The 24,875-nt window shown below is 40.4% G+C and overlaps 2 protein-coding genes across 2 annotated transcripts in view; one reads left to right on the top strand and one right to left on the bottom strand.

Moving 5' to 3' along the window:
* The window catches only part of LOC145451066 (TBC1 domain family member 1-like), a 135,594-nt gene that overhangs the window by 78,590 nt on the left and 32,129 nt on the right, over nucleotides 1-24,875 (bottom strand). The window lies entirely within an intron of this gene.
* LOC145451091 (uncharacterized) lies at nucleotides 732-24,093 on the top strand. Its single transcript, XM_080329582.1, has 9 exons — nucleotides 732-738; nucleotides 3,108-3,221; nucleotides 8,639-8,748; nucleotides 10,304-10,448; nucleotides 18,787-18,833; nucleotides 21,704-21,794; nucleotides 23,315-23,376; nucleotides 23,435-23,518; nucleotides 23,596-24,093. The coding sequence occupies exons 4-9, from the start codon at nucleotides 10,321-10,323 to the stop codon at nucleotides 23,796-23,798; spliced, it is 615 nt and encodes a 204-aa protein (XP_080185708.1). The 5' UTR covers nucleotides 732-738; nucleotides 3,108-3,221; nucleotides 8,639-8,748; nucleotides 10,304-10,320; the 3' UTR covers nucleotides 23,799-24,093.

Below are 24,875 nucleotides of genomic sequence, written 5' to 3'. Positions count from 1 at the left end.
AGACAATTTCGCTGCCTGCAGAGCATATTACGCGTCCTGCAGAGCATATTACGTGGCCTGCAGAGACAATTTCGCTGCCTGCAGAGCATATTACGCGGCCTGCAGAGCATATTACGCGGCCTGCAGAGCATATTACGCGGCCTGCAGAGCATATTACGCGGCCTGCAGAGCATATTACGCGGCCTGCAGAGCATATTACGCGGCCTGCAGAGCATATGACGCGGCCTGCAGAGCATATTACGCGGCCTGCAGAGCATATTACGCGGCCTGCAGAGACAGAGGAATGGCCGCTGAGGACGGTAGCCTACAGTAGGGTTTATCGAAAGTAATTATTTTTCTCAAAGTTTACTGACTATAGTTGATAAATTGTTTGGTTCGATGATAAAATCTGTGACCATCACATTTGACTCAGTCCCAACCTGTAGAGGCAAAGCTATTAGAGAAGAAAATTCTAGATTGTGATTTTTTTTCAAACTTTATGGGCTACCCGTGAAATTGTCAGGTTGTATGAGTAAACAGTCCAAAACAAATCTTGCCCAATTCCGAACTTTAGAAGAGAAATTATCGGGGTTGAAATATTTGTATTTGAAGTGAATAGTATTTACGGTGGTAATAACATTGATTGCAGGCCCACCCGCAAGGCCAGCACAACACCTTCTTCGGACGACAAACACCAGCAGGCACGAAGGCGTAGGACTTTGGTTCCCCGGATTCCACCACCTGAAAAAGAAGGCGAAGGTCAGTATTAGCTTAGCCTGGTCCGCGGTAGTGCTGGACATAATGATTTCCGGTATGAGGATTATAAATATAAATATCAGACCAATATTTCTGAGCTTACAAATTAGCAATTAACACTCATTTTGGACATCCCTAATTTATAGGATAGAGCTGATGATGGACTAATTTTGAAGGCAAGTACACTGGTCCAGGTGAAGAGCTAGGGTTGTAACCAAGTCACAAGTCAATCTCACTTTTATAGTTTTGACTCGAGTCAAGTCGAGTCATTTTTAATTCACCACCGAGCCAAGCCCGAGTCCAAGTCAGAGAGCAAACGTCCGAGTCATGGTATTATAACTCGAGTCCGAGTCCAAGTCATTGTGTTGACTGCCCAGTTTCCAATTAGAGTCTTGTTAAACCCACTTTTTATAACTCTGGTGATATCGAATGGTTTGCAATTCTAATATACTAATCTTTTTCACTTCCAACAGTTTCTGGTCGCATTTTTAAGTGCCAGTACCAATACCAATTGATGAAATCCCAATAGCGTGGTTACTTTACTATTCTTTGAAAGTGCAATGAATCAGGCATGGTCGAAAACATATCAAATGATCTTTACTGTGATTGATGATATACGTAGGTGGAGCCAAACATGGTCACTCTGCAGCAGTATGCCCACTGTAATGTGTCATGGGTCGGTGACATGGGGTCGGGGAAGGCAAGTGCGGCAGTGCCTCACCGGTCTCCTCGATCTTGAACATAAATTTACTATCAAAATCACGCAACGTGCCTAGTTATTGTTAGAAAATAACACGTGAAAGGAGAGGTAAGACATCGGTGAGACACTTACGGGCCATGCCTTCCTTACCTATGATAGCGCAATTCAGCGTAAATATCATAGAATTTAAAATAACTGATATCATTCGAATGTAATTGTCGCACTGATTCCGATTAGACTGCTCATTTCTTGAAGTATTTGGCTGTAACATAACGTTGCGAATTTGTAATTGTGTCACTTCCACGGAAGTTCATTTCTCGTCGTGGATCAGGAAGACAGTGTGTATTTGAAAACTGCATTGTGATACAGGCGCCGACATGTATCCCAGTCTCTTTGATCAATAAATGCATCGCACAATTCAAGATTTTGTGGCGGGTACATCGAATTCGGTAGTGAAATTGGTCTCTGGCGCGACATCAACTTAAATTTGAGGATTTTGAAAAGTGGGCCCGAGCCTCTAGCCCTGAATATGCCACTGTAGTAACATCTCAGAGACATGTTTGTACTGCAACAATAATAATAATACTGGTCATGCTGAAGATTTATTAACTAGTTGCTGCAATATTGATATATTAGGCACAAAAATGGAAATTTCTCAAGGAGCCATATTTTATGCCCGAAAGAGCCATAGGTTCCCGACCACTGGTGTAAGTAATGCTGTGGAGCCTTGGCACTGAATTTCCCAGCGCGAGGGGTATATATTCTTGTTAACTTCCTGCACAATGACGCGGCCAAAGATTCATTTTCAGGAAAACAATAAATTAAAATATAATTAAAATTGGACCGCTAGAATTATCTAGTTGTCCAAGTCTGTCGGAGACGAATGTGGTCAATATTGGCGAATTCATGGATATTAACTTGAAATTTGTCTAGTAGCTTTAGTCACTCAGATATGGCCCGATGCCAAATGTGATAACAATGCACGGTTTCACATTCACTATTGTATCGTATCCTAGCGATGATCGGATTCAATCTTTTTCCATCTGTTTCTATCATCAATGACATATTTTTTACGTCTTGCTTTTGTGACTTTCAAACAGCTATCAAAATGCTATGACGTAATTATGCTTTGTTCTTGTAATAATTAACTTGACTTGAATTGTGACTTGACTTGTGGCTTGACTTGAGTCACCTTCAAGAATCGATTGACTTGACTCCAGTCAAAATGTGCAATGACTCGTGACTCGAATGTAGTGACTTGATCGCAGCTCCGACACCTGCGCGCGTTCATCAGTCAGTCCCAATTCAGACGCATGTTCTGATCGGTACAAGATTCAGTAACAGTTACAATCTAGCGCCTGGGTATGGACGCTACAACTATAACATTTTAAATTCTAGTATGAGTCCGAATACTGCCATCATGTGAAGTTTCAGCACAGATTGAACTCATTCCCTGTTCAAGAAACTTCATCACTTCATATCTCTTGGGCATCTTCGCGCCCCCCTTCGGACGCTTCCATGCCCACTCCCTCCGGTGTCTTGTACGGTAGCGGTGCTTTTCAACGGTAGAATCGATACCTGAATTAGTACTTGAGTCATGAGTGTTTTCTTGATAGGAGACGACATATTGAGTACTCTGACCGATGCTGATATGTCATATCAATCATAATAGTCTTGGAAATTCTGGACAACAAAAGTCTCTTGCAAAACCATCGAAAGATCGCAGCGTATTACGGAAGCCAAAAACAAGAGCCGCTGGGAAGCCGAAGCTGGCCAATTCGTCCGGGTGAGGTTGTGGGCGCTGAATAAGTTTTGCCCGGGTTGTAATGACTCGAGTCGCGATCTTTCGTTGACTCTACATAAGTTTGAAATGTCCGCTGAGGACGGTAGCCTACAGTAGGGTTTATCGAAAGTAATTATTTTTCTCAAAGTTTACTGACTATGGTTGATAAATTGTTTGGTTGGATGAAAAAATCTGTGACCATCAAAATTGAATCAGTGCCAACCTGTAGAGGCAAAGCTATAAGTGAAGAAAAGTTCGGAATATGATTTTTTTTCAAAACTTTCTGGATACCCCGTGTAATTGTCAGGTTGCATGAGAAAACAGTCCAAAACAAATCTTGCCCAATTCCAAATTTGTATTTGAAGTGGATGGTATTTACTGTGGAAATTACATTGATTACACTGGTCAACAAAATGGAAAAAACAATTTTTAGGCAGAACATCTGAGAGCTGTTTCTGGGGTTTTTGAGGTTGCTGATTACGAATATCACATTAGTTTTGTCAGATTTGCTGTCCGTCAGAATATATTTATACCCCTAAAAAAGCCCAAAATTACTGTATTTACCCTTAAATATTTCACTTGTTGGGAAGAAAATCGTAGTTTTTTTCTAATTTTATACTGCGCATAAATGGCTAATTGACTATGAAGAACCCTCATGTCATTCTATCAATATTAACATGGCATGATGCGAAATATTTGTTTGTCTAAAAAGCAGTTTGTCAAGCCTAAAAATTGTACTTTTCCAAAACGGAAATTCATCTTCTCCTGTATCAATTGGTCATTCTACCAAGATTAAAAAGGCGTATAAAACTATAAAATTTGTCCTTGAAAGGCTTAATTACAATACTTATATGTGTCTCATTTCTTTTGACTGGTAAATGAATAATTTTCCACTGAGTCAATGAAGTGGGTATACCTAGCAACCCTATCGAACGAGAAGCTTAAATCTGGTATCTGGTATATTCGAATACCGATGAAAGATTCCAATTTCACATTAGGAGGAGTTCACAGCATGTAATTTCTCCTAAGATGTGGTAAATAAAACTTAGCTGATCACAAAGCACCCAACTACAAACAGTTGGTCCAAAAATTCGTATCTGCATATCGAAAACTTGGAACAAACATGAGCATAAAAGGTCACTTCCTGTTCCGTCACATATATTTCTCGATCGTCATGTTGATTAGCAAGGGGAGAGGTTCTAACAAGATATCAGAACAACAATAAAAAGATACCAGGGCAGATGAGATGAACCACTGATCATATTGTGTCAGACCGTTGCCGGGACCTTTCGAGAAACTGCACTAAATAGCTTACAGGCGAAAATCGTACCAAAACATTTTCGATTTAAAATATATCAATAATATTGTATTCCAACTGATCATTTCAAATTTACAATAGGTGGTTGACGGAAAACTGATTGAATTAATGTCACATTATTTTAGTATCTAGGTAAATACTTCTATACATGACTGGAGTTTATTTATGAACATGATATCCGTGAAAGTCTGTAACTATGATAAATCTAATACCCCAAAATATAGTGCTGTTGCTGTATTTTGATTTAATATAGTCTTCTGTGTGTAAAAATAACAAGTAGAAGAAATTTCTAAACTTTATAGTACCACTAAGCCGATTTTATATCTAGTCATTACTTCAAAAATGGGAGATTTTGGTCAAAACAGCCCCATGGGTTATCTTCACAACAAGAGCCAATTTGAAAAAACTAAGGTCATATTCGGAATCAGTGACCTTCAGAACCCCCCAAACCACTCTTACTTTGTATGCCTAAAAATATGTGTTGACCAGTGTTATAGGCCTGCCCGCAAGGCTAGCACAACACCATCTTCTGACGACAAACACCAGCACCAGCAGGCACGAAGGCGTAGGACTTTGGTTCCCCGGATTCCACCACAGGAAGAAAAAGGCGAAGGTCAGTATTAGATTGCCCTGGTCCACAGTATTGCTGGACACAATGATTCTGTCATTAAAATTTCGCTATGAGGGTTATAGGTGAAGAGCCAGGGTTGTAACCAAGCCACAAGTCTTTGAGTCATAAGTCAATCTCACTTTTATAGTTTTGAGTCTAGTCAAGTTGAGTCATTTTCAATTCACCACCGAGTCAAGTCCGAGTTCAAGTCAGCGAGCAGAGGGTCGAGTCCGAGTCATGGCATGATGACTCGAGTCCGAGTCCAAGTCCAAGTCATTGTGTCGACTGCTCAGTTACCAGTTAAAGTCTTGTTAAACCCTCTTGATATAACTCTGGTGATATCGAATGGTGCATTTGTAATTTACTAATTTTTGTTCAATATGGCGTGCGCACCAGGCCTGTTGGTGATGCGTAGTGTTTAGGCCAGCGATTACATCTTGCGCACATGGCGTGTTGTATATGCGGGTGTTAGGCTTGTTAACGCGATAAAGTAACGAGGAGTGCCGTGCACTCGTGCAGCAATCAATCACCTAATATCGCTCGCGTACAAACGGCACACCGACTAAGCCGGAGATCGCTTGTTGTTGTGAAGCGTATACGACTCGCTAATTGGCAACACGGTTCTCGCTGATTGGCAGCGCTAACCCCCCCCCCCCGATTTTAGGACAAAAAATCATTAAAGTTTTGCTCATTATACATGGAAAATTTTGGTGCTCTGTTCATGTTCCCGTACCCGTATTCGGAGATCGCCACCAAGTGACTCCGACTCCGAAGTCGAAGAGATGCCCGTCAGGCGAAAGATCAAGCTGATGAAGAGGCCCCTGTCGCCATCACCCGATGATAGCGAGATCACCTGAATATGAAGGGAAAGGTCAGTATTAGATTACGCCGGTCGACACCAAATTGCTTCTTAGAACAGATTTATACGACTAGGAAATTTCGGCATTCCAAATTAGAATAGAATTAGAATTAGAGCTACACAATTTTTGCCAAATTAGATTAGAATTAAAATTAGAGCTACACAGTTTTTTCCAAATTAGATTAAAATTAGAATCAGAAATACCGGTACACTATTTTTCCAAATGAGAATATAGAATCAAAATTAGAGCTACACAATCCTTCCAATTTAGATTAGAGATATAACTGGAAATACACAATTTATTCCAAGTTGAAGCAAAATTACAATTAGAGCTACACATTTTTCCAAATTGAATTAGAATTAGAAATACACATAGATTCGAATTAGAATCAGAAATAAATTTTTTTCCAAATGAGGTTAGAATTAAAGTTAGAGCTACATATTTTTCCGAATTGGATTAGAATTAGAAATAGAAATATACATTTTTTTCCAAATTAGATTCGAAATACAATCAGAAATCAAGTTTTTTCCAAATTAGATTAGAATTTAAGTTAGAGCTACACATGTTTCCAAATTAGATTCGAATTAGAATCAGAAATAAAGTATTTTCCAAATTGGATTAGAATTTAAGTTAGGGCTACACATTTTTCCGAATCATATTAGAATTAGAATCAGAAATAAAGTTCTTTCCAAATTAGATTAGAATATAAGATAGGGCTTCCGATTTTCCAAATTAGAATAGAATTAGAGTTGGAGCACACAGTTTTTATCTAAATTGGATTGGAACTAGAAAGTAAAAATACGCAATTTTTTCTAAATTAGATTTGTATTACAATTGGAGCTGTACAGTGTACAGTCTTTTCCAAATCAAATTAGAATTAGAAATACAAAATTTTTTCCAATTAGATTAGAATTGGACTTGCAGTATTTTCCCAATTAGATTAGAATTAGAATTAGAGCACACAGTTTTTATCGAAATTAGATTGGAACTAGAAAGTAAAAATACGCAATTTTTTCTAAATCAGATTTGTATTACAATTGGAGCTGCACAGTCTTTTCCTAATTAGATTAGAACTAGAATTTGAAATACCCAATTTTTTGTGAATTAGATTTCTATTACAATTGGAGCTGCACAGTCTTTTCTAAATTAGATTAGAACTAGAATTAGAAATACGCAATTTTTTTGTAAATTAGATTTGTATTATAATTGGAGCTGCACAGTTTTTTTCAAATTACATTTGAATTAAAATAGAGCTAGGCTACATTATTTTTTCAGATTTGACTAGTTTTACAATTGGAGCTGCATAGGTTTTTCCAATTGAGAGTAGTACTAGAATTAGTAAATTCGCAAAAACTGACAAATTTTTACCCGAAAAAAAAATTATTTCAACGAAGTCTGGACCTATGAAGAATTCCAGTAGTTGCATCACGCATTATGGTATAAATAATTAAAATTTGTTGTAGTACAACGAAAAATACTTTCCTGCATTCTCGGGTAGAAAGTGTCTGTCCTTACTAAGTAGCTTGCCAGGAATCTAAGAACGTTAAACAGCAGCAGTTGTTGGCTGGCAACACTTAAGTTGTGCGTATACTGCTGTTGACAAACCATGTTGCTTCATTCTGGCAATGTTGTCTACATCACAATTTTTCATTGTGCGCTTCTTGATATAAGCATGCAATGCCCAGGCCGTCTTGCTTCAGTTACGATATTGCGGTACGTTGAGCAGAACACCATGTCAACCTATTTGTTTCATTTGAACGTCTATGATTCACAATGAGCAGACAATGGACGATATGTCTACAATGGTAGGCATATAAAATAGGCTACAAGCTGTAAAATTTCAAATGATAAGCTCATCCATAGCCTTTATATAGGCTATGGTCCATCGACAGTGCAAACATCTATGATACAAATGATATGCAGGTTGCGAAAAAATCTTAACTTTGTAAACCATTTTTTGACCTAATGCTACAATTTTTTGACTCATTTTGACATGTCAAAAAAACTCGCGCTAGTTATAAGTACTTGAAACATTGCGTTTAGCCCTAATTACCAAGCCTTTTCTAAATTTGGGTGGATGATATTTTTTTTACAGAAGATGACATACCAAGTACACTTGCAAAATTATCAAAAGACCTAAACGTATCACGGAAGCCCCAAAAAAAGAGCTGCTGGGAATACTAAGCCGACCAATACGTCCAGGTGAGGTTGTGGTCGGTGAATAGGTTTTGCCCTGGGTTGTAGTGACTCGAGTTGCAATCTTTCGCCGACTCGACATAAGTTTGGAATGACCGCTGAAGACGGTAGCCTACGGTAGGGTTTGTCGAAAGTAAATATTTTTCTCAAAGTTTACTGACTATAATTGATAGAGTGTTTGGTTGGAGCATAAAATCTCAGAGCATCAAATTTGACCCAGTCCCAACCTGTAGGGGCAAAGCTATCAGAGGAGAAAATTTTGGATTGTGATTTTTTTTCAAACTTTACAGGCTAGCCCTGTAATTATCAGGTTGTATGAGAAAACAGTCCAAAACAAATCTTGCCCAATTCCAAATTTTAGAAGAGAAATTATCGTGGTAGAAAAATTTGTAGTTAAAGTGAATAGTATTTACGGTGGTAAATACATTGATTGCAGGCCCGCCAGCAAGGCTAGCACAACACCATCTTCGGACGACAAACACCAACAGGCACGAAGGCGTCGGACTTTGGTGCCCCGAATTCCACCACCGGAAGAAGTAGGCGAAGGTCAGTATTAGTTTATCCTGGTACACAGTAGTGCTGGACAATGTTCCCTCTAAGCTGCGCACGTGCGCAAATGCGCAGTGCTGAAGCGGTCTCTGCGCACAGAAAATCTAAGTTGCGCACAAAAAATCTAAAGTGATGTTTTTTTAAGTCGTTGCGCACTGCTGTCCAAGGGACCACGCAGACGCGCAACTCGTGAATTAGAGGGAAAATTGCCAGGGGCAAACAGTGTTATCGCTGAAGTCTTACACCGCCAAGGTAAATATTGTGCTCCGTGAACAAATGAGACTTTGCAATCACGAGCACCTAACGAAAAATCTTTTCTTTTAATATGGTCTCGTACGCGTGAGCGCTACTGATATCATTTCAATAGCGCAATATTTTCTGGGAATGGCGTAATAACATGGTTTAACAAAGTTATAAATAACAATGGGCTAGTTTGAAGTTAATCTGCGAGAAACTAGCGCATAGTCTTCTCCGCGTGTCATGAACATGGCGTAAGATTTCGTCAGGACCGTAACTGCCGCACCCCAAACCCTCGATTAGGGGGCCGAGATCGAAGGGAGCCCAAAATTATTTCATGAATTAACATAAATCATGGTGTATTATTTGGGAATTTTTCAAAATCTTTTTCGCGCCGCGCGTGAATTAATTTTGTCAAATATCTGTATATTTGACAAAAAATACGTGTGATTAAGAGAAATGGGCACTTGGGCGTCAACCATTACCTTGCCACGACGCACCAAGACATATGAAGTTATAGGCTATGTGACATGTGACTCCGAGAAGTGCGCCAAAACGATCAGCAGCGAGAAAGCCTTGGCCGAAAAGGACTGCCCTATATGCTGACCGAAAACTTCGATTCATACATACAAGTTTAATTGTCCATAGGCGCGTAAATGGCTGGCGCTGAATGTTCATGTGCTGGCGATCCGAGTCCCACAACAAGACAAATGCCATGTCGAGGGAACATTATTTGCCAGTAGAGAAATACCAATTTTAAATCGTGTTCGTGTTTTAGATTAGTACGTTTGAGCGATTTCAATGTCTTTTGACATAGCCGATAGGAGGTCACGAAATAGCATCATGTAACGAAGTCATTATACCAACTGGTGCGCCGAAGATGTGTAATTAATATTTAGAGGACCTACCTTTTCTAGCAGACCTCACTCGATCAGCTTTACCGGTAAATCTGATTATGTGAGCAGAAAGAGGATAAAAATGGATAGCAATAAATATATGCAATTCCCGATCATATTGACCGATTCAATCATGAATCATATAAAATTTTCACGCCTCGCGCGACACGACCGCCAAACCTGCCCTCGATGTAGATGATAAATATCAGCAAAAAGCGCAGAGCCCGATAGGGGGGTCTGGCGGGCTTCGGTTTATCACCTTATTTGGGGGGCTGGTTGCGCAGTGAGTTAACGTGTGTGCGCAGACTCGTGAAAAATTAGAGGGAACATTGGTGCTGGACACAACGATTCTGTCATTAAAATTCCGGTATGAGGTTTATAAATATAAAATATAAAACCAAGCATTTTTTTTATTATAGGAGACGACATATCGAGTATGATGACTGATGCTGATATGTCATATCAGTCTTGGAAATTCTGGACAACAAAAGTCACTTGCAATTTACCGAAATTACGGGAGCCAAAATCAAGAGCTGGGAAGTCGAAGCCGCCCAAGTCGTCCAGGTGAGATTGTGGTCGGTAAATAAGTTTTGCCCTGGGTTGTAACGACGCGAGTTGCAATTTTTTGTTGACTTGACTCTAGTCATTTTGTGTATTTGTGACATAACAACGAAAGGTACCTCAAGCAATTTAACACTGATCCGTGACACACGATTTCGGACAAGTTAATAACATTAGCAACAATTCCGACATAGTTCGAACGAGCGTGTGATTGATGCGGTGATACTTTCCCCGAGAGATGACACAGATCTATCTGTTGTAACAAATCCCGACCCTTTATATAAAGGATTTCCAGCCTGTGGGCCATAGCCCTCTAAGGGGCCATAGAGCTTTTTAAGGGGGACATGGGAAAATTCAGAGATCATTATCTCCAATTGTATTTTACAATAAAAATTTGCATGCCTCTACGACTGTATATTAAAGATGAAGGACGAACAGTCCTTTGTACCACCTAACCAGCAATTACCGTAATTTTCCATGTACAATGCGCGGAATTTTTCCGATTTTTTTTGTCTAAAATCCGGGGGCGCGTAATGCGTATTATGCATGGGTATTGGGTACGAGTCTTGAAAAAAATCTCCCTCGAAATAGAACTTGAATACACACCGTTCTTCATGTTTGTTGTAATCGCGTGTCACATTCAGCCATCGTGTCCAGTAATTCGTATTATAAGTGGTGTGCGCTGCCAATCTGCGGGAAGCGTGTTACCAATTAGTGAGAGTCGTCTGCGTTGCGCAACGGCATGCAATTTCCTGCTGGGTTGGTTTGTCATTGACACACGAGCAAAATTAGATCATTGATTGCTGCACGCGCGCGCGGCAATCCTCGCCAATTTATCGCGTGTACCAATTTATTATAGGGTGCATACTATACATGGGTACAGACTTTTTCTTGGAATTTACACGCCATTTTAATGGTGCATATTATACACGGGGGCGTACTATATTTGGAAAATTACGGTAAGACATTTTCAGAGCAAAAACAAGCTCAACCAATACTGCAGATGTAATTACTAATGATACATATTTGATGTGTGTTGTATTTACATCATTTTATCATTCTGGCTACCGTGTACTGATTAAACACCTGTTTTTTAATTATACAACCACTTCTCATTCTAGGGGGCCACGGTGTGAAAAATTTTGTTTGAGTGACTAAGTGAAAATCAGGTTTAAATGCGGGTGCCGCCACCAGGAGGCTAAGCCACTTTCCCATCGACAATCCACCAATTTAAATTCATCCCTGAAAGAAACAACACACTTAAAGAAACCGTGCATTCTATTATATTCTCCATCCTCCAACATTTTATATTTCAATTTTTGCATAAAGGACATTATCGACTACATTAAGAACCACTGATGCATCACATTTGCACATTGTTAGGGTCGAAGTTGGTCACTCGAAGGATTCTGTTGGAATACGATGCAAAACAAATCAGGTTCAAGAGTTTCTTGGAGGTGCAGAACTTCAAAATACAATTGAATAGTATATTCATATTGAAATAAACTCGGATATTTTCGGCTGACACTCGTCAGGGGTTAACGTCAGGGGTAGTCGTCAGCAACCAGTGGTAGGAACATTGTATATTATTAATTGTATCGCAAAATATGACGTCACCAGCATGAAATTTCGAATACTTTTAGATGGTACACAAACTCTTTTGGTTGACAAAGCCTTGGCTGGTGTATTTCGTTATAAGTTGACTACAAGGCGCAAAAATGAAAGTGTGCACGGCCCTATTCAAACGTGTACAGGGAAAGTCATTGGAATAGAGAAATTTGGATTTGAAGAAAATAGTTTGCACGGTGGTATTTACATTATCTATAGGTCCACCCGAAAAGGTAGCGCGAAACAGAAAAATCCTGGTTAAAGGAACCGCTCACCATCCCCAGATGATGGCTGCGAGATTGCAACCAAGCGTCGTAATCTGGTGTCCGGGAGGGCCAAATCGTCTAGGTAAGATTGTGGTGCGTAAACAAGATTTTTGGCTAGTAATGACTCGAGTGGCAATTTTTTGTTGACTTGATTCGAGTCATCTTTTCATACATAGAAAATGACCTGATTCACTTTGTGTATTGACTCGACCAAGAGATGTGACCGGAGATTAGGGCTGGGCAAAATTGAGTACCTGAGTGATTCAATTCAGAATCATGTAATATGCTTCGAGTCCAGTATTCGAGTATCATTCATTATGACATCATAACAGAGTGTACTCTGTCAAAGTCCATATATGTACCTTATATATCAGTGGTCGGGAACCTATGGTTCATGGGCCATATATAGCTCTTTTGGGTATAAGATATGGCTTTTTGGCATATTTTTGATTTTGTACTAAATTTTATCGATATTGCAGCAACTTGTTGGTAAATTTTCTTAGCGGCCAGGATAATGATTCTCATGGCAGCATAGACATGTATTTAAGAGGCGTATCCAGGGTTAAGGGCTCGGATAATGAACTGTGAACACTGGCTCGGATTCAATGTTTCTAGACTTTGACTGTGACTTGACTAGGTGGTGAATTGAAAATGACCATACAGGTAAGATGGATTTGTAACTCGGAACCTTGTGACCCGGTTACAGCCATGGTTTTCCGTGGAAGGAAAGTACATAGTTAATTTTTGTCCTTAATGTTTTTTGCGGCATACACACTGACTCATGATAAACATAGACACTATCTGTGCATATGCGTACCAAGAGGGCATGATTTGCATATGCCGCTAGACAAGGAAGGTGCAGATACAGCCTTGTAAGGCTTTCTAAGTCTTGCACCACCTCTCCATGTTATTCCAGTAACACATGAGCGCCAAGCAGGGAAGTCATTAGTACCAGTGTTACTAATCAGGTCTTTGGGTTGTAACCAAGTCAAAAGGTTCCGAGTTACAAGTCTATCTCACTTTTATAGTTTTGACTCGAGTCAAGTCGAGTCATTTTCCACTAACCACTGAGTCAGGTCCTAGTCCACGTCAGCTAGAAGTGGGTCGAGTCCGAGTTATAGTGTTGTGAGTCGAGTTTGAGTTGAGTCATTGTGTTCACTGTTCAGTTTTCAGTTCAATCCGGTTCAACCCATTTTTTCATCCCTTCCCCCAAGAAATAATACGCATGGGTTACAGAAATGGGCATCTCGGCGTCAGCCATTACCACGCCATGACGCAACAAGACATATGAAGTTTCAGGCCATGTAACATGCGACTCCGAGTAGTGTGCCAGAACGAGAAAACCTTGGCGGAAAAGGACTGCCTTTATGCTGACCGACTTCGATATATGTACGATATACATATATTTTTAATTGTCCATAGGCACCCAAATGGCTGGCGTCAAATGTTCCTGTCCTGGCAATCAGAACCCCTCAAGACAAATGCCATTCCGCCTAGAAAAATTGATTGCCAGTGCAGAAATACCAAATTGAAATCGTGAGCGTCTTTTAGTTTAGTACGTATGGGCGATTTGAATATGTTTTGACATAGCAGACAGGCCACGAAATGCCATTACGTAACGAAGTCATTATACCCACGGGTCCGCCCGAATATGTTCTATTACTATTTACTGGCCATACATTTTCCAAGACCTCACTCAGCTTTACCGGTAAATCTGAATACTTGAGCAGAGAGAGGATAAGGAATTGAAACTAATAAATATGCAATTTCCGATCATGTTGACCGATTCAATCATGAATGATATAAATTTTTCGCCCCTCGCGCGAATTAAGCCGACTCACTAAAGCAGTGGTTCCCAACCTTTTTCGGTGGCAGGGCCAAATTTAGAATTTCAGAGTACTTTCCGGGCCGCACGAATACCAGGCAATGAAAGGAACCCAAAATAGTCACCATACTATGAAAATTGGCATTGTTCCGATCATTCGCTTGACGCCATTGGCCATTGTGCTTCCGTTGTTCAGAACAATCAACCTTTGCTGACTAATTCGGAGTAGTTTTAATGCCCTGGCGAGATTTCAATTCGTAATTCTGGAATCAGTGCGACACTTGCTTTTGATAAACACCGATATATCAAATTATTCGGACGCTTGGTTCGCGAGCTATAGGACTACCAATTATGCTGCTTTTTGCCAGCTAAGCAGTACGCATCTCGGCGTATTCAATCGTGAGTCACTTGTTGCACATCTATCCGTAAATTAGTTATCAATACCCAGGGCCCTAACAGCACTTCGTCAGCCCCCCCCCCCCCCAAACGTTACTCTTGGGCCCCCCATAGGGTGATAAAGCGGACTTCGAAGCCTCCCAGCTCCCCTCAGGCTAGATGGCTGTTTACCGCTATTTCTCATCTAAATCTGGTGTCCGTTTTGGGCAGCTTCTCTCGACTAATCGACTAAACATTTTTATAATTCATGATTAAATCGGTCAATATAATCGGCAATTGCATATATATTGCTATCAATTACTTGTCCTCTCTGCTCAGGTTTCTTGGAAACTGTAGGCCCCGTAAATAATAATTAAACATATTCTGACGGGCGGACCCGTTGGAACGTCTTCGTTACATGATGTTATTTCGTGACCTTCAGTCTGCTATATCAAAAAATATAAAATCGCCAAACGTACTAAACTAAAAGATGCACTAGCATATAATTATTTCCTGCGGAATGGTAGCCTATTTGTCTCGTGAGGTTCAGATTGCCAAGACAGGAACATTCGGCGCCAGTCATTTAGGCGCCTATGGTCAATTATAGGCTACCTATATGTATTTTGTATATACATAGCGAAGTTTTCGGTCAGGGTAAGGGCAGTCCTTTTCGGCCAACGTTTTCACGCTGCCGATCGTTCTGGCATACTTCTTGGAGTCGCATGTTACATTGCCTAAAACTTTATATGCCTTCGTGCGTCGTGGCGCGGTAATGGCCAACGTCGATATGCCCACTTCTATAAATCTTGCTGGAATAGTACCCAATAATGAAGGTGCTTGGAAACTTAAAATTGCGCGGAGCGCGAAAAATTTGGAAACAGTTGCATAAAATTTCATAAAATACTCTATAAATTACGATAATTCACTAAAAAAATTGGGCCCCCTTCGAGCTCGCTCCCCCCAATTGGGGGGCTTGGGGTGCGGCAGTTACGGTCCTGTCAATACCTATATCTATAGGTATATCTATATCTATAGTATCTATAGGTACTGCTCGTTCAACTGGAAAGTTAATGCACATTACATTGAAACAGCAGTGACGCAATCTTAGCAGTCTACTCACCACTTTCTTGCAATCATAATTGAAAACTCCAGACTCCAAGCCAAGCAACAGTCGATTTCTCAATATTTTTGTGGGGGCCGCAAGAAGGCTAGCTGAGGGCTGCATCCCTCAGGGCCGCGGTTGGGAATCACTGCACTAAAGAGTCAAACATTTTTTGCCGAGAAGTAGCGGTACAGAGGTATTGGGGAAGTTGAGTCTGAGGGATGCAGCCCCCAGAAGGTTGCTTTATTACCGTATGGGGGGCAGGACCAACGTATTGGGGGGTCTGACGAAGTGCTGTTACGGTCCTTTGGAATCAAGTAGGAGAAATCACCTTTTTTGTTAGTCAACTCACCAAGATTTAGCTGTAAAAGTGTTATTTCGAGGTCGAGCCGAAAAGTTGACCTTTTTTCTTAGTCAACTCGCCGGTGATTACAGTCTGTATGCCCATTTTTCGGTTCCCAAAATTTGGGGGGGGGGGCGATGATCGATGTGGAGTTTGAAAAGGGGGCGATGAGTCGAAAGAGGTTGGGAACCACTGGTCTAGGCCATCTTGAGTCTCGAGTCATATGACTTGGTTCGAGTCATGCACAATGACTCGAGTACAAGACGAGCCGAGTCATTTTACGCATGTGAAAAAATGACTCAAGTCAAGTGGAGTCACCACAAAATCGTGACTCGAGACATTCCAACCCCAAGGACTTAATTCCAGCAATATAATTTGATAGCCTTGATCCGTCACTCGGGCTAGTCACAATGAGTTTAGTATGTACTCAAATTGAATTGAGTATTAATTCCAATTTTTCGAATTGAGTAATGAGAAATGATATTTTTGAGTACTGAAATTATCCAATCTTACCCAATAGAGGAAAAATTATTAACAATAAACAGAATGCACCTGAAACTGACAATTTATCAACGAGACTTACGGTGTTGATATTATTTTCCACTATGGGAAGCTATGAACCACAACAATGTAGTATAGGGTTGTAATGACTCAAGTCATGACTTGACTCGAGTTGCAATTTTCTGATGACTCGACTTGACCCTAGAAATTTTCCTAAAATATGAAAATGACTCGACTCGAAATGACTTGGACTCAAGTCATTGCGCATGACTCGAACCAAATCATATGACTCGAGAGTGAGACGGCCTAGACCAGTGGTTCCCAACCTGTGGTACGTGTACCAGTAGTGGTACGCGAAGGTCTTCCAGGTGGTACACGAGTACATTCTGTTTTTAGTTCAGGTGGGGTTGATTTGGAGTTTTTTGAAGTCGTCGTCGTGGTAAGGTACGCCAAAGAAACGAAACCGACTTGTTGCGCCCGTGCATGACTTTCGATGCGCTGTGAGCAAACGTAAGCCACGCATCGACCAGCTAGTGCAGTGGTTCCCAACCTTTTTCATCTCGCGGACCCCTTGGCTAAAATGTGAGCCAAAATTTCCCCAAGTAGAAATCAGCCCAATGAATAAGAAAGGTCGTTTCTTTTCCCGCGAACACACCTGTTGACTGAAGAATGGGACGGGTGCTACAGAGTATCTATGTCAAGGAGGGCCGCAACAATACTCTGGCCGTGTTAGGTAACGATTAACGCAAGATTTATTCATTAATGTTTTTCAGCTCACCAGTCACCATGCACCAATCGCTATCCAATCACTGTGAAAAATCAGTATGCCTAAATTTACTAGTGGCGTGAATGTTTTTTTTTTAGTTTATGTATGAATTTGGTCAATAATATTGGAACTTCCATATTCCATATATAGCATGAACTTGATCAGATTTCCTGCAGGATCTGATAGAAACGGTGTCTTCGAAAATTTAGGACGCCCATAGCCTATGTCAAACCGCTAAGACTATTAATGAAGTTTCGGATGGGTCCTCATTACTTTGTTGAGGCATGTTGTTATTTCGTGACCTCCGGTAAGGATTGTCGCTAGGCTACTCAAAAGATTCTTAATTCGTAGTTCTTGACTGGGTGTGTTGTGATTTTCTCGTTGGGTCGCATTTTGTACCGCTGGGCTCAGATGCATGACTATTCGGAGGCGTGCGGTCATATCAATATCGACAGTTTCGGTAAAATTTTGTCAGTCATTTCGGATTCTAAGTGTTATCACCGTCGATCTTTCTGGAAGCCCACTTTGTGGATCCGCAGATTTCGCGAAACGTTTATATGTCGAGATGTGTCCTAGCGCGGATATGCACGTACCTAATGGTCCCGCACCAGCCTATTGCGCAACTCTAGGCTGTTGCATCCCTACGGCCTCAAGCGAGACTAATAAAATACTGACTGATAGGCCAGATACGTGATTATGATGTCATAAATGGTAGATGTAGGTGGTACGCGAGCACTTCATAAATACTCAAAATGGTACGTGGGTGGAAAAAAGTTGGGAACCACTGGCCTAGACCGACTTTTCATTGTAATTTCGAAGAATAAGAAAGTAAACATACTATTGGGAGTTCATGTAGTAGTAATGGTACTTGAAAATTCAACCAGGAACTGTTGAAAGCGAGGAAAATGAGTATATCATAAATGCAAACCATTCGATATCACCAAACAGAGTTATAAAAAGTGGGTTTAAACAAGAATTTAACCGGAAACTGATAAGTCAACACAATGACTTAAACTCGTTCCTCTTTTCGATGACTTGGACTCGGACTTGAGTCGGTGGTGAATTGAAAATGACTCGACTTGACTCGAGTCAAAACTATAAAAGAGACATTGACTTGCGACTTGGTTACAATCCTGCAACAATGTCAAAAAGTTCAATTGAATTAGTTATGGTCGAAAACATACCTAATAATGTTCAATGTGATCTAGAAAAAAGATTGGATTCTTTGTGGTGGCATAGAAAAGGTACATATTTGAACTTTTCACTTCATTCGTTATGTTGTGATGTCGTAATTAGTTATATTCGACTCGAAGATTAATATTCAATTTAGAATCAATCACTTGGGTACCAACCAAGAATGAGTTTAACATGACTTGAGTTCGATACTTAACAGTGAACAGTATGACTTGTATTTGAACTCTAGTCTCAACACTATTGTTCGGACTCAATCCTTTGCACGCCGACTTCGACTTGTTATTGAGTCGATAGAAAATGACTCCACTTGACTCAGTCAAGACTGTAATAGTGAGATTTACTGAGACATCTTATTTTCTAGGAAACCTATCGTAGCTGCAGTTGCCACCACAGTGGAAGAATTTCCAGGTAAGCTTCAGGCCCAATTTTGGGGATTGGAGATTAACCTTGACATTGACATTCATGTTATTCTTCTCTAATCAGTACATCACGGTCGCTATCTTGCCTAGTCACTTAAAATGTTACCTATAGCGCAGGATTCACATTTGTATCGCAATTTTGGATAAGAAAGGAATACTGTATTTGGTTTGAATGAGTAACTACTTACATGTTTGTAATGACTTGAGTTGTGACTCACCTCAATTCGTTTTGTCAAGTGCGTAAATTGACTCGACTTCAGTCAATTTTGTATTGTCTCGTCTTGTACTCGAGACATTGTGTATGACTCGATCTCGAACCAAGTCATATGACTCGAGACTATAGGACAGCCAAGGCAGACATTTCGTTGTAACTTTGAAGAATAATGATGTCACCACAATATTGGTATTTCGTCTATCAGTCCCGATACTTGGCAAATAGGGCCTGAAACTGTTACGGAAAATTACTATTTTTTGAATGCGAGCCATTCTATATCACACGATCAGAGAAAAAAAATAGGTTGAACCTGATTGAATTGAAAACTGAACATTGAACATTGACTTTGACTCGAAGTTGAGTCTACACACCATGACACTGACTCGCCCCTCTACTAGCTCACTAGGACTCGGACTTGACAACTCGGTGGAGAATCTAAAATGACGCGACCTGACTCGAGTCAAAAGTATAAAACTGAGATTGACTTGCTACTCGGAACCTTGTCACTTGGGTACAACCCAGTGTTGGGATCAAGTCACTACCTTCGAGTCACGAGTCATTCCGAGTCATTGCACATTTTGACTCGAGTCAAGTCAAGTCAATCGATTTTCAAAGGTGACTCGAGTCAAGTCAAGTCACTCGATTTTTGGAGGTGACTCGAGTCAAGTCGAGTCAAGTCAAGTCAAGTCACGAGTCAAGTCACATTTCAAGTCAAGTTGCCTTTTCGAAGTATGAGGCATGATTACGTCATTGCAATTTGCTAGCTGTCTGAAATACAGACTGAGTGATCATTGATTCCGAACCAATGAACGAATATAGAGTGAAATATACCGGCAAGAAGGCGCTGTATCGCTCACATACACGTAGAGCTGTTAAGCTACGTAAGTAATTGCATAGCCTTAGTTTATATAGTTACCAGCCACCTATAGTGAATAGCGAAACGAATTGATAAGATGCAATACATTACTCATTTACACATAGATATGATAAAATTCGAGCTTGCGCTAATGGTTGAGGACAATATACACTATATTCGAATTCAATTTCAATAAAACAAGAGGTTCGGTTAAGGTAAGAACAGAGAATAGAAATAGACATTTTGCTATTTTATCATTTTAATACTAGAGTTTACGACAACGTAACTGTAAGCTTCGATCACTTCGTTTGCGATCAATTTATTTATGAGAGAACAATCGAGGCTCAGTGAAGCGATCGATCATTGAATCATTGGTCGCTTTCAAGGGTTACACCAGCGTTTCGTGAACAATTCGAACATATGCAAGATACAGTGATTTTTATCGACACCGATTACTTGATGACTTGAAATTGACTCGTGAATTTTGCTCCGAGTCACGAGTCAAATCGCATTTCTGATACGACGAGTCAAGTCAAGTCATTTTAGCAAAGTGACTCGAGTCAAGTCAAGTCATACGAAAAAGGTGACTCGAGTCTGACTCGAGTCAAGTCATGACTCGAGTCATCCCAACACTGGTACAACCCCTCTTCATCTGTACCCGCCTTCAAAAATAGTCCATCCTTAGCTCCATCCTATAATTTAGGGATGTCCAAATTGAGTTGCTAATTGCTAGTTTCTAAGCTCAGAAATATCGGCCTTATCATTTATATAACCATCATACCAGAATTTTAATGACAGAATGTGTGAAATTCTCTTCTATAATTATAAGAACAGCAAACGTATCAAGAGTCAAAAAAGTTTTGACTACACGTTGACATTTCAATATGAATTTTAACGCAACTGTTCTCCAATAATTTGGCAGTATTTGCATGGGATTGACGACGTAGCAATGTAATGCATGTTTTCCATGGGGCTCCTACTCACTACTGAGTGCAAGTAAATGATAAATTTCTGAGAGTAAAGGAGATTAAGGCCGGATATAATAAAGTTAGCTGATCCGGGAGAATGCTAATCATGTGATTAAATACTGCTAATCGCGATGCATAAAGTTGGAAAAGATTATATCGATGATTGGTCGAGGTGTCCTGAGTTTTCAATCAAGTGGCGTTATCTGTTGCATCATAATGGAAAAATGCGTTATTGGCTGTCAGTTGTCTTTTTGTTGAATGAAACAGCAGCCTGCTGATAATGATACTGCCACTGTAATAGGTACAATTATCATCTTGCCAAATGAAAGTCGTGTCCAAATGGTACCTTACAGCTAAGAATCAGATTGTAGAATATTGATATCGCTCTGCAATGGTGGGTACCTAATTCGTTGATTGTTAAGTGAAGCCATTACCTAGGAGACAATCGACACGGTCATTATCGAAAATATTTGCTTGTAGGAATGGTACGCAGTTTTTAAAAATAACTAGTTACCTATAGTTAATTCCGGTTTGGTAAATCATGAGATTAAAACTAACTTTGTGTGCTGCGATCATCCGGTTTCCTTAATCCTGGGTTGATAAATCCTGACGAACCCGATAATTAATGTTATTGCTAATCCTACTTCATCATCTCCGCCTTAAGTTGTTAGGATAAGGCATCCTGGAAAACACTGTTTGGTTCAAGTGTAGGAATACCCTGCTATACATGGTTAATGAAACGCCATTATTAGAATCTAAAAACTGATTGCGTTGAAATATTTGAGCTGATACACATTCTGAATTTAACCCTTTTTTGACAGTGCCGACCGTATCCAATCCGAAAGGGCTGCGTAGGAGTGCACGAGTTCGATTACCAGTCACCCCAGGCGTCCGGTACGGACTTCACTATTCGTAAGTGAACAGCGAGTGCACTAGGGTTGTTCGAGAGTACCTTTTTTGGTCGAATTTTACTGGCTACTTGATAAAATCTTGGAGTTCACCAAAAACGCAGAAAAATTCTTACATTATTAACTGTAGAATTAGCCGCCATACACACTATTTTTCAAATCTGAAATTTCCCGTTCCACCTACAGTGGGGTTGTTCAAAAATAATTTTTCTTCATGATTCCAGCCATCCGCCGATTAAATTGTCAGGTTACCGCAAAAATCAAGAATAATCCGAGAATTACCAACGGAAAACTCCAATAAAACTCGACTTCTACTAGTTGGAATTGAGTCAAATTTGTTTTGCATCGGTTTTGATGACAACTCAACAATTTCACGGTGCTGACAAAAGAATTTGAAATACTTTTGTAAAATTAGTTTATTAAATTATAAATTTGAATTGCCTCTGCGGCAGCTTATGCTTGTTAGAATTATTTCAAATTTGGTGTGCAGTGTTTTAGGGTAACCTGACAATTTAATCGGTGAATGGTTGGAATCAAGAAAAAAAGTAATTTTTGAATAGCCCTAACCTACTGCTTTGCTTCTAATGGTTGAATTTTTTTTTGTACACAGCTAAACGATTTCATCGGGTATCTGGCAAATGTTGGTAAAAAGTTTGTCCTGTACACCTAAAACTAAGTACGCACCCTGCATTCGCAGTACACGAGTACATGAATAGTTGCGGTTTAGTTGGCTATTCGATGTTGTTCTGTTTTGCGATGTCGCTGTCGAACAATCATCACATAATGATCGCTAATCATAATACAATGAACGGCATTGTCTCCAAAACAAGAGTAGATAGTAGCCAAAGCCTGTGAGGTCGGCGACGCGATAGCTCAGGCTAGCGACACACGACATCTTGCGCACGTGGCCTATTACAATTACAGATGCGATTGCTCAGGCCAACGGTTATGTCGGGCGCACCAGTCCTGTTGGAGATGCGACTGATTACGCAAGCGATTATATCTTGCGCACATGGCCTCTTGTGTATGCGATTGTTAAGGCCTGTCGTTGACGCGATGAATCAACAAGGATTGCCGCGCACGCTTGTAGCAATCAGCGACCTAATTTCGCTCGCGTACAATCGGCAAACCAACTCAGCAAGAGATCGCGACGACCCTCGTTAATTAGAAACACGCTTTTCGTTAATTGGCAACATGCTTCTCTATTTGGCAGCTCGTTACACTCTATAATACGAATTACGGGGTCAAATGGCTAGAGGTGATGCGCGATTTAAACAAACATGAAGAAAGGTGTGATTTCCAGTTTTTGATCGAGGGATTTTTTTCAAGGCTTGCTGTACCCATGTATAATACGCACCCCCCTATTTTAGGGCAAAAAATACTTAAAATTGTGCGCATTATACATGGAAAATTACGGTACATCGTTGTTTTAGCCCGTAAAATTTTAAAAAGGTATTTTTGAACATCCCTAGCGTGAAGGCATAACTGTGGGCTCCAGCTTATTATGTCTTTTGTGTTGTGCAGATCGGAGTTTGATGACAATGGCTTTCGAAAGGTGATCGGAGTGAGGAAGATCACCGATTACGGTATGCAGACGCGGTCCTGGCTGCGTTCCCTGCGCATTATCACATCCCTTTTTCTCAGATGATCCGGAATTGCAAGCTGCAACCGTACTGAAAAAGGCGTCCCGTTCCCGAAAAGTGAACAATGAAAAAATCAACAACCAGGGTATGCACACACAGTTGCATTCTCTACACAATAACACAGTAGTTTCAAAAGTGAGCATCAACGCGGCCCATGAACAGGTTCTCGCGCACTCATAAACAGACAAGAGTATTCAAAGCTCTACGCACCGAATCCTTTACTGGGTTGGAAAACCTACCAAATGGGCAATATACCCATTCGAAGACTGTCTGCGTGCATGCCTGAACATATCCCGCGCAAGCCCTGTCTGGGGAAAACTAAATTGCTTGTTGAACTCAACTGGAGAGGCTGGATGCTATCATAGCATCACAAATGGAATGGATGCTATGGACCTCACCCTATTAGAGTTGTGTAGCTTTTACACAAGGAAGGACCTGGAAGCACCCTTGGACAAGCCTGATGCTCTGACAGCATTAGGAACAAAACAGTTAATAAGGACCTAGTCCTCCAGAGTTTTGAAGTTCTAGGAACCGTATTTTACTACAGGTGCATTGTGCTACCTGCTCTTGCATGCGTGCGTATTCGCGTTCGGCTGTGGGTTTTTTTGAAAGTGTGGCTTACTCTGTTTCTGAACTTTTCAATACACTGTTGGTACAGCAGGAGTGTGTCAAGATATCTGCTTATTTATAGTCGGGGTTGCCATACCGTCCTTATTTCTAAGATTTGTCCTTCGGAAAATATCCGGGAGTTTTAGGTGATAACCATATTTTATTTTTAATTTTTTGTTTATTTTTACAAACCAAAATTTTTGAGTAAAGTACCAAATACATCTGAAAAGTCTCAGCTTTTCAAAAAACGTAGTACCCGATGTCTAGGGCGTGTCAACATGGAGAAATCGGTGTCGGAGACATGCCATATCATGTATGATACGCGCACCTCGTAAGGGTTAAGGGTCACTTCTTGGAAAACTCAACTGTCCTTATTTCTAAGAAATGTCCTTCGACATGTGTCCTTATAACAACTATACAGAACTTCGATCGTTTTCTTCTTGTACCTGTGTAGCATAATATTCCAAGTGGAGAGATAGCTAGGCAGTGTGTGGTATAGTAGTTTCGGCTGTCCCAAGCTATCGCAGCGGACATCATTTTACTAGTAAACAGCAGCACCAGGTGTCTGCAGTCTAGTCGGCACAATGAGCTGTGGGGGCAGGCAGCATTTATTGCGTACTGGAAAAGGGCGCAGTGCTGTCGACACTTGGGCTAAAAAGTAGTAAAGCTATTATTCATTGATAAATTTATCTAATCTATTGCACATATAGTTTCAGCTACTAATAAGGCTAAGGCTGTTTAGTTAAATTGAGCAGGCGTAGAAACGTTTTACGTAACGATTATGAGAGAAAATTTAAAGGTATTAAACGAAGCTTGAAGTGCGAGTGTTTCGC

This window comes from Botryllus schlosseri, chromosome 11 (genome assembly GCF_051294905.1).
Source record: "Botryllus schlosseri isolate E-star chromosome 11, Bs_hap1, whole genome shotgun sequence".
Classification (NCBI taxonomy): Eukaryota; Metazoa; Chordata; class Ascidiacea; order Stolidobranchia; family Styelidae; genus Botryllus; species Botryllus schlosseri.
Note: the sequence above shows the minus strand (reverse complement) of the source record. Positions and strands in the feature narration are given on the sequence as shown.